Here is a 15,827-nt window from a genome sequence, read left to right as displayed (position 1 = left end):
TCCCTACCCAAATGTCACAGCTTTGTGTGTCAACCTATTTTCCAAGCTCAAAAGTTTTTGAAAAATAAGTTTGAAAGCCCAAATCAATTTAAAGAAAATCCCCACAATCTAACAAAAGTAGAAGAGATTTAATCTTACTATAAATATCTTCCTTCTTCAACAATGACAAGAACCTAGTGTACTGCACTATATAATGTACCAACCACAACATGTTGTATCAAATTCTGCACAGAATTCAAGCAAAAAGATTCTGAAGAATGTAAAAGTCACCAGAAATGTCATGGGATTTTTTGGTAAACCTTCCCAAAAGACAGCAAGTGAAAGAACAGTAAGTGAGAAGGTACTCAATATATTTCAAATTAATCTGCAACCCATGAGCATCTTCCAGGTAACTGTTAGCTACACCTTGTTTTTAGCAGATGAGACAAAAATAAGAGCCAAAATGGTACTCCAAGCTCCACCTGGACTTCAGATCCACAGCCAACAGTCAAGGAATAAAGACCTGCAAAGACTGATTTCTAATTTTAGGATACAAATGCCTTTGAATTGTTTTAAGGATTCCTAGGTCACTAATCACCATCCTGACTTTCCTCAGGAAAATGCATTTGCAATGTCTGAGGTTAAGTCAGGTGATGGAAGCCTGAGATAGTAGAAGCACCATGCCCAGCACAACGGGGGGAAATGCATATTTCCACTGCAAGGAGTCAGGAGTCACCTAAGCTGTAGTAAGAATGTGGTTGGAGTCCAAGCTGTGTTTATGGGTTCAGCTAAGTCATTCACTGACATTACTGGTACTTCAACATGCAGCCTAAAAATAGCATCAGAAGAGAGCAGGAGCAAATACAGAAATATATCACGTAAAAGGTTTTTCCAGTGGGAAGTTAATCCCACTAGGACTGAATAAAAAGAATACCCGAAAGTGTTTGCTGTTTCTGGTACGAAACAGCATTAGCCAAAGAAACACCTAAGGAAATCTGAAGCAATACCTAAAACTAACACAGTCCTCTCAAAAGAACAAAACCAACACAGTATCTACCCCACAGCCCAAGTGATCTTCCATCCAAAGCAGCAAGAAAGCTTAGGTCTACGACATCCTGTAGATAAATTAGTGTAATATGTAGACACTATAGTAAGTTAACTTTTCAGAAGTTAACACAAAAAGTTAGCACCAAAAAAATTGTAGACTATCTGATAAAGGAATAAACAAATCTGACTTTTGAAAAAAGATCCAAATCTCTGATGGACTTAGTTAAGAAACAACTACCAAGCTTTTCCCCCCCCACATCAAACTCGTTTCAAAATTGTTAGATTGAAAGACAAAGTTTTAAAGTAATAACCAGAATAAGCATAGTACCAGAAAATCCATTTGTACTATTAATGTGGGAATTGTGAACCCCATAGCTCTAGATATGTTAAACAAAATAATATTTTATATTAACACAGATACTTCTCCCTTACATTTCTCCAAGATGACATGCTGCCAATAATTATTTAAATTTTATAAAACAGCTTCTCCAAACAGTCTTGTACCTGAAGACATAATGCTTCTCTAGGCTGCTCTTCACTCCCTGGCACTTGGTCTGGGGAAAATGTTACCATCCTTCCCTTCCCCTTCAGATGCTCTCCATGACACACAGCTCCATCATACCTATTGCACTCCAACCATTGAACAATGAGAAATTTCACAGTCCTCACCCTCTGGGGTAAAGCTCTACTCTAGATCACTGCCAATAAATGTTAGAAAATATATTACACCTTTACTGTCTTCTGCTTAAGAATTATTTGCTTCATGGTTTGCTTAAAGACAGTTTGAACATGTGTCTGCATATAATTCACTGTACAACACTGCCGATGCAATATTATCTCTGTGAAGCTCAACCTGCTGACGTGTTAACCAGGGCATTTCTCACATTTCAAACGCCTCCAAATGCCAGTTATGCAGCAGTTTGCTCTTTGAAAACACGGTGCAGCACACCTCAACCCCCAATTTGTAAAAACAAAATGAAAAAGAAGCCAAAAAACCCAACCCCACCAAACTGGATCTTCCAGACTTCAGTGGCCTGTTCTTAACATGTTTGTTAAAACTGCTCAAATATTTCATTTGTTCAATGTAAAATTTCTTACATTTCAATTATTCTAATGCCACAGAGTTCACAGGAAAAGGATATGGTGGCTTGCCAGACGTATCAAATGCAACACTGCACAAAAATAACTATTATCTTTGCCCGAACTTAAGAACTTATTACATAAGCATTATCCTCTAAAATTGCACCTTCCAAACAAACCAACTTTTAAAGTACAACAACTTGGATAAGCCTGGTAAGTTTACATATTCAGGCATACAATGAAAGCAGGATTTTTGCTCTGCAAAAGGGGGTATGGGAAGGGAGAAAAAAAATTACATATTTTTCTTCCCTCCTTGTTGTAAAGTTGCATTCATATGCAAATGACAATTAGTAAGATATGTTTTCTTCAATAAATCTAGTACATAAGCTACTGAAAAACTCAGCGATGCTTAGTTTTAAGCAGATTAATGTTTCAGTAGACACATTTCCCACTCAATACATGCACCAATTCACAGAACTATCCTGGAAGCTTTAAATGTATCAGTCCATATTTGGCAATTGCACACTTAAATGTGCTATTAGCCACCAATACCCAGATGCACATGTTTGCAATCCAGTTGCTAGTTCATTACTGTCAATACCCTTATGTTTGATTAAGAACCAGGAAACAGCTCTTGGAGAGACAGACAATGAATGACTGTGCAGGAAATGCTGCAAGAAGCAGCCACACACCTCCTCCCTCATCCATAAAGTGCCATATGACTATATACAGTCCTGTCTCAGCACAGCAACTCAAGTGTTCCCTTCGTAAGAACTTTTGCCATGGATTTCTTCCAGAGCTACTCTGCACCATAACTCTTTCTATTTGTAAGTGCCCTCAGAAGACTAATGAATGCAGTGGCTACATTACATATGCGTCACTAGTTGGAAAAAGACTCAGAAAAGAAATACAACAGAACTGACAAGAGATTTTCATCCTTGCTCACAGTACTAACCTTCAGTCCTGAACTCCCTTCCACTGTTGTTTACAGACTGTATTTTTAGACTGTTAAGATGGTATTTTCCTTTGTTATTGAACAAGATGTGCTAGCGATTGAACAATAACATACTATAAGCAAATAAAGTGTTTTCACTGACACATTCAATAGAAACACCTGATGTTCAGTATTTGAAACTCTGAAATGTTTATTTAAAAGACGCAAATAAGATCTTTAGATTTGTTTAAAAAAGCCAACAAACTTTGTCTTAACAACCAGTATACAGAAATAATTTTAGGAATGATCTTTGCTGAAATTAAAAAGATCCCATGTATAAATCAATGAGAATAATCAGCTGTCCTACTGTAATTAGATTCTATTTAATTATTTTCCATGGGCTAGTATTAGCTTCAGAAGTTCCTTCCTTTTTAAATGATCCATTTTTTATCTAGAGCTGATGACTGTGGAAGTACTTAAAGTGGTAAGCAGAAATTCTCAGGCTACACTGGGGAATGAACAGATGAAGAAAACTTTTCCTTTGATAGAAGAACATTCAGAAGGAAATACAGAAAAAGTCCATAAATTTAAAGATTTGAGATATGAATTGGCCCAATCAGTAGTAGTCTAGGGTCATTTCCCATTGAAAAATTGGATACTTGGAAAATTACTGCTGCAAAAATAAAGACCTTATTGAGAGAAAGCTGCTTCCTATTTATAAGCTAAGTGCATAGTACAGGATCTGAAGAAGAGTGAAAAAATCTGATAGGGACAGGACTGGAATATTCTTTGACCAGCCACAATGATGCCTCAACAACAGTTTTTATTTAAAAAAAACCACACAATAACAAACCACCAAAACAAAACAAAAAATACCCCAAACAAAACTAAAACCCACATGTAGATACCCTGACCACAAAAGGGATGAAAACTACATTCAAGTCAAAGCTATCCTCAAGAACTTTGCTGCCTTGTCAACCTAAGTAGTCCATTTCTCTTCATAACTTCACAGTTTCTGCTACAACTCAGCCACCAGGCCCTCAAGCTTCAGACAGCAACAGGGGGCTACCAGACTTCTTGAGCTACTCAAGACTGCTACCGTTTTATACCTCAGCTTCATTTTCACTCTCAAAGAGCACCAGAGCTACTTTCTTCACAGCAACTGTTACTGCTACCATAGGGAAGTTAAGACAGCTCAAAAAAGATACCAGCGGCCAACACCGCTTTCAAAAAAAAAAAGGAAGCGGCTGAAAGACACAGGCAGTGTAAAAGGAGCTCCTGTGAAAAGCCCTCAGTGTGCGGGTACATCTGCAACCCAGAGAGTTTCATGCAGCTGGTATTTTTGCAGTGATAGCCTTTCGACAGCTGAGCTGTGTGACTGTTATTGCATGGGCTTTTAATACTTGCACGGCTTCAGAATTAGATGAAAGCAATGCAGCTATTTTGCAGCTATATTGTTGGAGGGTCTATACTATGCTCCAAAATATGTTATTACTGTCATGATAGTTTTTTCAGTGTCAGCATGATTCCTACATTTTCCAGGTGACCCAGAGGAAAGCACAACAAAAACTCATGGGCTGCCAAACCTTAATGAGATTGAGTTTGACCACACACTCCAGAACACTGAGCTCCATGCAGTGAAAATTTTGGGTTAAACAAATATAAATGTATTGTGTTAGTACTTAAGTATCAATGTAATGTAGTAACTGAATCTATTCAAAAGAGAACAGATAAATCAGATGTTTATTTTCATTAAGTGTGATGATTTCACTGAAAGCAGTAATACTGTGAATGGTATTTTAAAGAAAACACATTAAAGAAGTTGCTAATCAAAAGAACACATTCTGGGATCACACTAATCTGTTCTGCACCTTAGATCTCAGTTGCCTCCACAACAGACTCTGGTAGCATTTTAAAAAGTGCAGGACAAACAGAAGGAATTATTATTTTTTTTTTATAAAGAAGTCTCCTCATAATAGTTATGGGGAGTCTCCCCATAACACATGGAAGACTTAACTGAAATAAGGGGTTGATTTTTAAAATCAGAACTTCTTAGAAAGAACAAAAACTTGGACACTTAGTAATTAAGACAATTACTTTACTTTTCTACTTCTTGGTAGTTTGCCATCAAGTTATTTATATAGTTAATGACAGTGTAATGTAGACAGATACACTTGTGCAGAGTGGTACATGCACAACAAAAATACAACTGTGATGGCTCTTCGACTCTTCACAGAGTAATACAAAAACCAAAATGCTTCTAAAATGATGATTCTCAAGTGACTAAAATATAAAGTTTTGTTCCATTACCTTTATGCCTCTTTTCATTTACTGTTCGCATACTTACCTAAGTAAGAACAATTCTAACAGATTTCAGAATGCTAATTGTTTATCTAGCTATATTTTATCACAGAGAAATTATTTTAATACTTAGACATCCACAGACCATAGTGGTATGAGAATTTGCTGGCAATATGTTCATATCCTCAGGAGATACATTTATTAATAAGGTCAGTGAAGCTCTGTCTCAAGCTAAAAAAATCAAAAGGCAATCTGAATGTCCAGCCCCAAACTGGGGCCACTGAAGCAATTTTCTTTGCTATTCAGAGTCTGTATCTAAACCATCACCTTCAGATTCCTTGCCCAGGGGAAAGACTAGAACAGGAGAGGTCACAGAGCAGCCACAAGGCTTGATGGGAAAATAACTCAAGAACTCAAAAATTACGTAAGTATGCTTCTAAGACTGAAAACTTACTTCACAAATGTCTTCAAATAGGCTCCATTGGTTTTATCTTCAGAATGAACAATATGGGTTGCTTAGGTCTATAGTAAAGTAATATAAATATACTGTAATAGTAATATACAACCCAAAATACATACTTGAAAGCAACATTAATCCCCTTGAGTGGGATGCAAAAGAAGTTCCAATCAAGTAAGAAAAAATCAACCCCTATGTTGTACACACTTTAACTAAAAACAGAGAATAATGAGAAAGAATCAGGTAAGATCCACTGTGTAGTGGAAATACTGACTACAGTAACTGAGTTCCAGTTTGAAGAAAGAATAAAAACATCAGAGCAAACAGTCTTCTTAGGAGAGCTTGCACAAAAGGAAAAGGTGAAGTGGTTCCTAATTACATTCCAGCAAAACTGCAACAGAACATTACAAGTTGCAAAGTCAAGCTCTCACAAAGTGAGAAACGCTTGGATGAAAGTAACCTACACTATTTAATTCAATCCCTTGTGCAGATATACCAAAACAGGTAAATTAAAGCCACATACAGAATTTTTACACACAAGTTGACTGCACAGAGAAGACTGTTGCTCAGAAACGTTATTTATTCAGTAAACTATTTTCTCATTGTTCAAAAAGCAGTTTCACAACACAGTAAGATTTCTTCAAACCTTGCTGTGGTAACAGATGTTCTTTATTTGCTTCCTAATGTTCATCTACTATGACAAAATGTAACATTATACATCTGTCTCAAAGGAGAGATTTTATCTCCAGCTGAAACATAACAGATGAATTTTATGTATCTTTATGAAATTGAGAGGATAAATACACTTAACCTTTGATCCCCATCTTCCAACTAAGAGAGTTCTGCATTTTGAGACACCTAGACCTGATTTCTCAGAAAAGTAGATGGTGCAGCACTTCAGGAACAGCTGCGAGTGCCCACCTCTTACAAACCACAAAGATTACAAATCCAGCATTCAGGAATAAGGAAGACTATATTGAAGACCGCTTTTTAAAGAGTCTGGTTTAAGCTGCTTGCCTGAAACCACAGCTTGCAAGCAGGTAATATACAGCATAGTGCCCAAGTACAGCACAGCCTTTCAAATCGAATACTCAACATGCAGATGTTACTTTCTCATCCTGCAATTAATGCCTCTCTTAATTCACTTATGAAGGGATCAACAAGTGGCATCCGTGCCTCCTTCACTGTATCACCCTAATTTATTCCCAGCACAGCACCTGCCTGTGCAGTTCAGGAGGCTGTGCCTCTACAGCAAGGCACAAACATCTAATTCAAGTCCACAGCATAGCACACAGGCACAGTGCAGTTACGATTCATATTGCCTATTGATTCCACAACTTTCAAAGCTTTTGACTTTGCAGCTATTTAATACGTTGTTTTGTGTAAGTAAATCTTGACATTCATTAAATACATGTTATCATTTGCAGATGACACCAAGCTGACTGGGGTGGTCGACTCGCCAGAGGGACAGGATGCCATCCTGAGGGACCTGGACAAGCTAGAGAAGTGGGCCCATAGAAACATCATGAGGTTCAACAAGGCCAACTGCAAGGCCCTGCACGTTGGCAGGGGCAGTCCTCGTTACCAATACAAGCTAGGGGATGATGTGATAGAGAGCAGCCCTGAAGGAAGGGACTTGGGGGTACCAGTGCACTTGCAGCCTAGAGGGCCAATCGCATCCTGGGCTGCACCAAAAGAAGTGTGGCCAGCAGGTCAAGGCAGGTGATTCTGCCCCTCTACTCTGCTCTCATAAGACCCCATCTGGAGTAGTGTGTCCAGCTCTGGAGCCCTCAACACAAGAGGAACATGAACCTGTTGGAAGAAGTCCAGAGAAGGGCCACATAAATCATCAGTGGGCCAGAGCATCTTTGCTACAAAGACAGGCTGAGAGAATTAGGGCTGTTCAGCCAAGAGAGAAGGCTCCAGGAGGAACTATAGCAGCCTTCCAGCACATTAAGGGGCCTAGAGGAAAGCTGGGGAGGAACTGTTTGCAATGGTGTGTAGCAACAGGATAAGGGACGATGGTTTCAAACTAGAGCAGGGTAGATTTAGATTGGGCATCAGGAAGAAGTTCTTTACAATGAGGGTGGTGAAACACTGGAACAGGTTATCCAGAGAGGTGATGGAGACCCCATCCCTGGAAAATTCAAGGTCAGGCTTGAGGAGGCTCTGAGCAACTTGATCTAGTTAGAAAGGTTCCAGTACACTGCAGGGGGGGCTGGACTAGATGACCTTAAAGGTCCCTTTCAACCCCACACATTCTATAATTGAATCAGCTGCAAAGTTTATAACATGGTCAGTTGTTTTGAGGTTTTGTTTGGTTTTGTTTTAGACATGGTGCAAACTCAAACAACATCCTTGCCAAATCCAAGATATCTTTTCAGAAGAAAGGGGTCATTATGTATTTTCAAGTCAACAGAACTTGTTTTTTTTCTTGATAGGAAAAAGTAGCACCTTCTCAGCAACACAGGTGAACTTCTCAAAAAATTATTATTACAGAATATTTCCATGAGAAAATCAACACAAAACCAATCACCATGTGATATTAATTGATTATAAATATAAAAAAAATATATAGAAAGTACATATAATAAATATATAAAATGAGAAGATTGCATTTTGCCAAAATATAAATACATTAAATTGTGCCTGGCAATTCAACTGGAAGTCTGGAAGTTACTCCTGTATCTTAAAAGTGACACTTTCTTGAAGCAAAATTTGTTACTAAAGGTTGATGGGGAGGCTAAGGGGGTGTAAATAGCCAACTTTGCACAGGTAACAGTGTCATTAAGCAGACTGAAGATTGAAGTATTTTTATGGGACTGTTACAAGTTTTAATCTATATTAACCTTAAAGCTCCATATCAATAATTCAGTCTCAGGCCACCTGATGGGTGGATTTGGCCAAGATCAATGACAATCAATTCTGTATCTCAGTCATGAACTTCAGGTTTCAGGTTTTTGGTTTAGTTTCTTGGTTTTCTACCCTGTAGAACCTGCACTTTGTCTTAGTACAAACAAATAGAAAGAAAAGATAAGATATTTTAAAATTTTCAGCTGATCCTAATTATATTCTGTGCATTTAAGCCAACAGCACGGGATACTTAAATATTATAACCAACTTTGGATGCCATCTATTACATTCAACTTTTATTGTTTTTCTGAATGCCACTTCAGAAACAAAGCAATGCTGCTAACACCTACCAATAACATATACACTATTAATTATTTAAACTGAACTACCTAAAGCTGATGAAGCTACAAATAAAACAGCTGCAACTGAGAAAGCTTTCTACAAAGAAATATTTTAAAGCAGAGCTACACAGTATTATAACACTGATAAGTCTGGAAACCAAAACTTCAGTACAAACATCTTTAATTCCTAGTACATTAAATATCTCAGTAAAAACTACACAGATTAAGATGTACATAAATATTTCTTTGGATGTGCATAGTGTTTGGTTTTTTTTCCATTAACAGGAACACAACATACCAGATAAAATAAGTAGTTCAATAATTTCTGCATCTCCCAGATAGGCAGCAGCATGTAAAGGGGTCCTTTTCTCATTATCCTGTGATAAGAGGGGGGAAAAAAGGTTTTATTTAAAATAAAAAAGTATGTTTTAGCATTCTGTATGAGTTATGAAAAAAACACAACTGCATAAAAGTGCATCTTCCAAATATTATACATTTTTATATTGTAGAAAACGTAATTATTCTAAAGATGTTAGCCACATTTACTAAGACAAGCATGCTTCTCCCTAAGGAACTCTTAATACCTACATAGTCAACAAGTGTTTTCCTGACATACCATTAATCCATCAGATAGAAATCACTATTCACTTGTCTCCATAGACATTAACTTGTGGGTGTCCTACACAGTTAAAAATGGTGTGTCATCTTCATATACAGCAATTAGTGAAAAACATTTTCTTTGGTAAGTTTAAGGTCAGTTTCAGCAGTTACTTTTAAAAAAGAAAATAGAAGAGCAGCTAGAGCAAGTAGGAGCAAAAATACTGAAATTCAATTTAAACTTTTTTTTTTTTTTTTTCTGTAGATAAGCAAAGAGAAGGAAGAGGTGTGATTTATTTTGCAGAAAACACTCCAGGGCATGCAATAAGACCCAGTATTTTCCATTAGTTCGGCTGATCCAACGTCCTTATGAAGGCACAAGTAAGAGAACTTAGCCATACACAATATATAACAATCACGAGTCACCTCTGAAAGACTAACAAAAAATATTTCTCAACTTCTTCAGTATCAATGCCCATTTTGCTGCACCAGTTTATAGCTTACACAGAAAAATAAGATCACTTTCACATCACAGTGAGTGACAAGAAATGAGCAAGAATCAACCAGTTTGATCTTCCAAAGATGGCTGCTGAGAAATCAGAAAACACACAGACCATCAGTCAGCATCCTGGTTCTGGCCTAAGCTGCTATTAGATGTCTAGACCTTTTAAGTAGAGTTTCAAATACGCCAGAGGTGAAGGATCAAGATTATAAGCAGCAAGACTTTTAAAATTGCAAGACGTTTCTATTAATTAAATTGTTGTGTCACTACTATGGTAAAATTAATGCATGTTTTAATGGTAATTTTATTGTGAAAAGCATTCCTCTCCCTTGCTGAAATATGCTTATTCAGTGAGTCCTTACTTAAGAGCTAGAAGCATACAGAAGAAAATTTAAGCTCAAGGCAGGAGACATATGATAGCAAAACTAGAGAACCAAGAAATCACTTCTAAAACATAATGACAGTTTCAGAACATAGAACATTCAACCTCTCCCAAGACACACACACACACCCCCCGCACCCCAAATAAATTAAACTTCCTGTTTAGTCCCTGCTCATAAAAAGCCAAAATTACACAGTCACCATCATATCAATGCTGCCTAATGTTATTTTTTTAATTACACACAAGTAATTCAAAATTGAGCAATGCAAACCTGATGTCAATGCACCCTGGATAAGGAATCAATACCACTTATTTATCATTACCATCACATAATGCCTCACATTACCAATTACTTGATAGTATGTCTCAACTGCAGTTTACATATTTATGACAAAAAAGATAGCCCTTGGAAGTGAGAAATTGTCATCTAGGGAAAAAAAAATAATTAAAAAAGACAGACAGGAAGCACAAAGAAAAAAGTAATACACATATTATACTTGCTTCCTCAGCCCAAAGGCAGTAAAGAACAGCCAGCAATGACAATCAGGTTTTTTTTCTTCAGTCTGGAGGACCAGAGCTACTATAGCTAGCTAATATTTTGCAACCTCATTTAGGCCTTTTTGATAATGCTAAAGGAACTATAACCTACAGTTTAATGAAAATAGAAAAATGTGTATATTATACTGCCTGCAATTTTATTGTAGAATCGGAGAAAATAAGATGGGCCATGAGTACTTCCTGTACAGACAACATTCACTCAGGAACACAAGGCAAAAAAATGTATTCCCCACTTAAATGCAAAACTCATTCTTAAAAAAAAATAATCATATTTGTTGTACTCTTTGTTTAGTCTTGGTTTGGGTTTTCTTATTTTTGTCTTTTTTTAAAAAGCTTTTTCATGACATAAGTCATGCAAGTAACCAATCTGATAGAACCAATAAGAAAACTTCCAATAAAATGGTGGAGAAAAAGAAGCTGTTTGTATAGAGAAATCACAGAATCACTAAACCTCAAATATATTTTCCTGAAATGTTGATGGTCCACACTTCTGACAAATTAAAGTCATGTCTCCAAATATCCTACCTCTACTAACAGAAACTGTTGAGCGTCTTGAAACCACCAAGATACAAACACAAAAGCAGCTCAAACACAAGCAATGTTTCCACCCCAGCACTCCTATGTTTCCACACTGTGCGTTTCCAGTCATGCAAATATTTCCGTTTTGCTGAAATGAAACTGACAGCTGAAAAATAGTCAAACTCCCAGTTACGCAGCACGGAGTACAAACTGAGAGGGTATGTATGCAGAGGGCTGGTGGAAATTTCCCTGCTCTACAGCACCAGAGCAGGCCTGCTGGGATGCTCACAGCTTGTCATCTTCTGGGTCAACTCCAGAGCTTGGTATTTCAACAGTCCCAAGCCCCAGGGTCTCTACTGACCACAAGTATTCTGCATGCTGAGGGTGCTTTGGCAGACACCCCAAGGTTTTTTTCCCAGTTTCACAGCTGCCACTTTTTGATGCTTTCACATATTTTTTTTAACTTTTCCGTGGGAAAGTTTTGTGTTTAGTATATAAAAAACCTGCTTTTCACAACTACTTACAAAGGCAGAAATGCTGCATTCAGCAAGCTCTCATCAATATGCAGAAGTCTTTGCTTCCATTAAAAGAAATTCTAACTTGGTTCCATCTGAAGTCTAACATCTTATTGGTGACTTTTAATAAATGAAATGAGTAAAAATAAGAAGAATTCTGTATTTTAAATGCTATTAAAATACTGCTATACAGATCAACTGCTTTTTATTTAAAAATAGCAATCATTTGATGAACAAATTCCATCTGCAAATACTGCATAAAAAGCATTACAGTAAACAACACTAACAAAACTTTCAGTTTTAACATGCAACTTTGGAAGCAGACATTCTGCAGCTCTGGTGTATATCTATATGTGTATATTTATATAATACTAATACAAATACTGGCCCTAGTAGCATTTCTTTAACTTGATAAATTTGAGTGACACTAAAAAAAACACTTCCAAGATGTCTGTGTAACACTGACTTCCATGTTTCTTTTAGACTGTGTCACGACATGAGAAATGCATAGGAGAAGGCCTTATGATCCTCTTAAAACCAAATTTGGAATGAAGTGACAGGGATAGCTCTGCTCTGAGCTCCTTCATAATGGCCCTAGACTTCAGCAAACCTAGAAGCAGGGGGATGCCACCTTCTGTTTCATTTTACCTTAAGCATAGGAGTTACCTGTTTCATTGGTTATTTCATGGATCAAAATTTCTACAGTGGACAAATCTACGTCTGACTTAAACACACAGAATCCAAAATGTACGTACCCTTTTAGAGGTAACAATTTATTCCTCATTTGGGTTCTATCTCAGCAATTGATTCAGAATAACTACATACAACTACAGAGAGTTTAAAGCAGCTAGATGCCTTAAAGGCAGAGGTCTCCCCCAGTGTGACGTCCCAATGCTACACTTGTGAGTCACTAGAACACTGAATTTTATTTTCAGATTTTGCTACAGTTTCTTCAATAATCATTTGATAAGACAGAAAAACTATCTACCCTACTTTTTTGTTTTGTTTTGTTCTTCCATACAGAAAAGAACATATCTAAATATTTGGCTCTTACATTCCAACTTTAAACTTCATACAAGCTTAGTCTAGGAACATAATTCTCTAACTGAGGCTACTAAGTCCTTGGAATTATGTCCATCTACAAAGCAGTATCTTAAAAACACACAACTAGAACTTGAAAATTAGTTGTATTATTGTCAACTGAAAGTAGAAGAAAAATATTAAGTATTAGGCTTTTAAAACTTGTAAATTTGTGACAAATTAATCTCATATCCCCACCCTGAGTGTAATCAATACATTGTTTCTTTGAGTTTTTCCCCAGTATTTCTTATTTCTCAAAACTTCACATTGTCAAAAAATTAATAAATTTCTAATACTGGGTAACAAAGTTTAGAAGCAGACCTCAGTTTTCTCACCATATTTCCTATTTTAGATTTTAATATGTGGCTCCAATACAATGAACAAGCCTAACAAGCCACAATAATAGGCTTTTGCATGCTTACAAACAGGAGGAAAGTATGCCATCAACCATAAAAATAATACATACTACATAGCTAACCAGAAAGTATTCTTTGAAGCCAGATGATAGGTCAGAGATGAAATGACTAGATTTGCCATACTGACTCCATTAATTTATGGAACTAATGCTCATGCTACTATATAAACACTTGTACTGCATGTGAAAGAAACAGTTTTTGAAACCCCAGTATTAAACTTCCACTAGTGAGACTTTATCATTACACATCGCATGTCAGGACATACCCTCTTCATGTCATCTATTAGGACAGAATCACTAAAACTAAGAAGGAAATTTTCTCCTCTGGAGACCTTTTTTTGTAGGAGAATAGAAGTATCTCTAGCAACAACGGTCACTTCAGCCGTAACCTGCCAAACTCCAGTGTTGTTTCCAGTTAAGTACCAATTTATCAGTACATGCCCTTTGACTTGATTGTAGGTAACAGTAATAAAAACTGTCACACTGTGAATTAAATAACTAAATCATTTCTTTGTGAATGCCACCATATCTTTTGGAGACAGGTAAGTCAGTAGAAAACTACAACCTGGAAAAGGTCACAAGAGCACCATTTTAGAAAGAAAAACAAAGTTTATCCAAACATATAAACATCAGTCTAAGCATGCGTGTTGCTCAAGAGCCCAAGCTCACAATTTTCTGAATTGCCACCAAAAAAACAACCAAAAATCCCAAAAAACTAGTATTAAAAAAAAATTCCAATAACTAGGTAATTTTTAGTAGATCTACGTTGATACACAAAGCAACCAGAAAGTACAGTACTTCTAGGACATTCAAAAAAGAGCATTAGCTACATAACTGCAAAGGAAACAGTAGTGCTCCTCTCCAATATTTGATTTTACAAATAAAATGAAGCACTCGGCAACTGCAAATGGAAAAACCACAGACCTAGTCCAGTTTTGAATACGGGCATATTTAAGAAACAGGATAGAAGTTTAAATTGTGAATGGGCAAAAGAAGGAGGAACCCATGCTAACTGAATGGCATGCTACAGAAATATACAATTCTGATTATATCACTAATGGCAGTGATAAAAGACTAAGAAATTGGGCTATAGAAACTTTTGAGCTATTTCCACAGTGAGAAAGAATGAAGAACAGAATGAACACTGGCTAGGAAACCTCCTTCCCTGGGACAATAAGGCATCTGCCACAGTGAGAACTTTTGGGGAAAAAATTATCCTGAAGTGCAGAAGTTTAGAGCCTGTAACAATGGTGACCAAATGTAATGTGATCTATAATAGGACAGTTGCTGGTTTTTTACCAAATCACAAACTTCAATGTCCATAGCAACTTCAGGAAGCGTAATTTTGAATGCAAGCTAGTACTACACTACAAAAAAAGACTGGCAAAAAAGTAACTGAAGTTCAGAGCAATTCATACTGTTAAATAACATTATTCTGGACATCCCTTCATGTAATTAACTCTTCAAATGCTAGTTGTCTTACATCACAAGCACTAAGAACTAAATACTGTTCACGTGTAACTGACTGAAGCCCTGACCACTTAAAACAGTGACTTCAAAAGAAAGACACAAGATTAAAAAAAGTGAGTTACATTTCGTGCAAGGAACAACTATTGAGCTTCAAATTAATCTGAGATTATGAAGGCTGGACCCCACAGCCAGCTAAACTCAGAGAACAAGAGTAAAAAATTTTCATTAAAATATGTACACACTGTCCTGGTTTGAGCCAGGATGAAGCCAATTTTTCTTTTTACTGATTTTTTTTTTCCTTCAGTAAGCTTTCTTGTAACTAGCAACAGTGTGTTCTGCTAGGCTGATAAGACAAACATACAAATGGGCTCATGACCGAGGGGTGGACTTAACCATGGACACTATTGCACAGGTGATTAGGGGCTCGTCCGGGACAAAAAAATCTAAGTTATTTTGATGTGATTTTAGTTCATGAGCATGCCTTATTTTCAAAAAGGCCTTTTTGAAGTACTGAATCTTCAAAAATATGATGTTTTACTAAGAAAACAGGCAAAAATTTGTAGAACATTGAGTTCTTTTTTTCACTTGGTTTATGGAAGTCCTTTATTTTCGTCTGCCAACAAGTTTTTACAAGTTACCTTACTCCTAAAGGTCAACAATTATCAATAACAACACAGGATGAGAGCATCTGAAGTATTTTGTAGACATTGCATCCTTATTTCTCACAACTAAAGAGGTACACAGAAAGAAGACTTTTTGATGTATGTCTCTTGAAATACTTGACTACGTTTTGAAAC

General features: G+C 36.7%; 1 protein-coding gene across 3 annotated transcripts in view; it reads right to left on the bottom strand.

The window, feature by feature from the left end:
- ANKRD28 (ankyrin repeat domain 28) overlaps nt 1-15,827 on the bottom strand; it is an 81,127-nt gene that overhangs the window by 51,788 nt on the left and 13,512 nt on the right. For 2 of the 3 annotated variants that reach the window (XM_010007538.1, XM_010007539.1), the window contains exon 3: nt 9,291-9,369. In XM_010007538.1, coding sequence (XP_010005840.1) covers nt 9,291-9,369 — 79 coding nt within the window. Of the gene's footprint in view, nt 1-9,290; nt 9,370-15,827 lie in introns of those variants that run through there. The other variant, XM_010007540.1, reaches the window with a different exon arrangement.

Source organism: Chaetura pelagica, unplaced genomic scaffold, assembly GCF_000747805.2.
Source record: "Chaetura pelagica isolate M959 unplaced genomic scaffold, ChaPel_1.0 scaffold10, whole genome shotgun sequence".
In the NCBI taxonomy this organism is placed as follows: domain Eukaryota; kingdom Metazoa; phylum Chordata; class Aves; order Apodiformes; family Apodidae; genus Chaetura; species Chaetura pelagica.
Note: the sequence above shows the minus strand (reverse complement) of the source record. Positions and strands in the feature narration are given on the sequence as shown.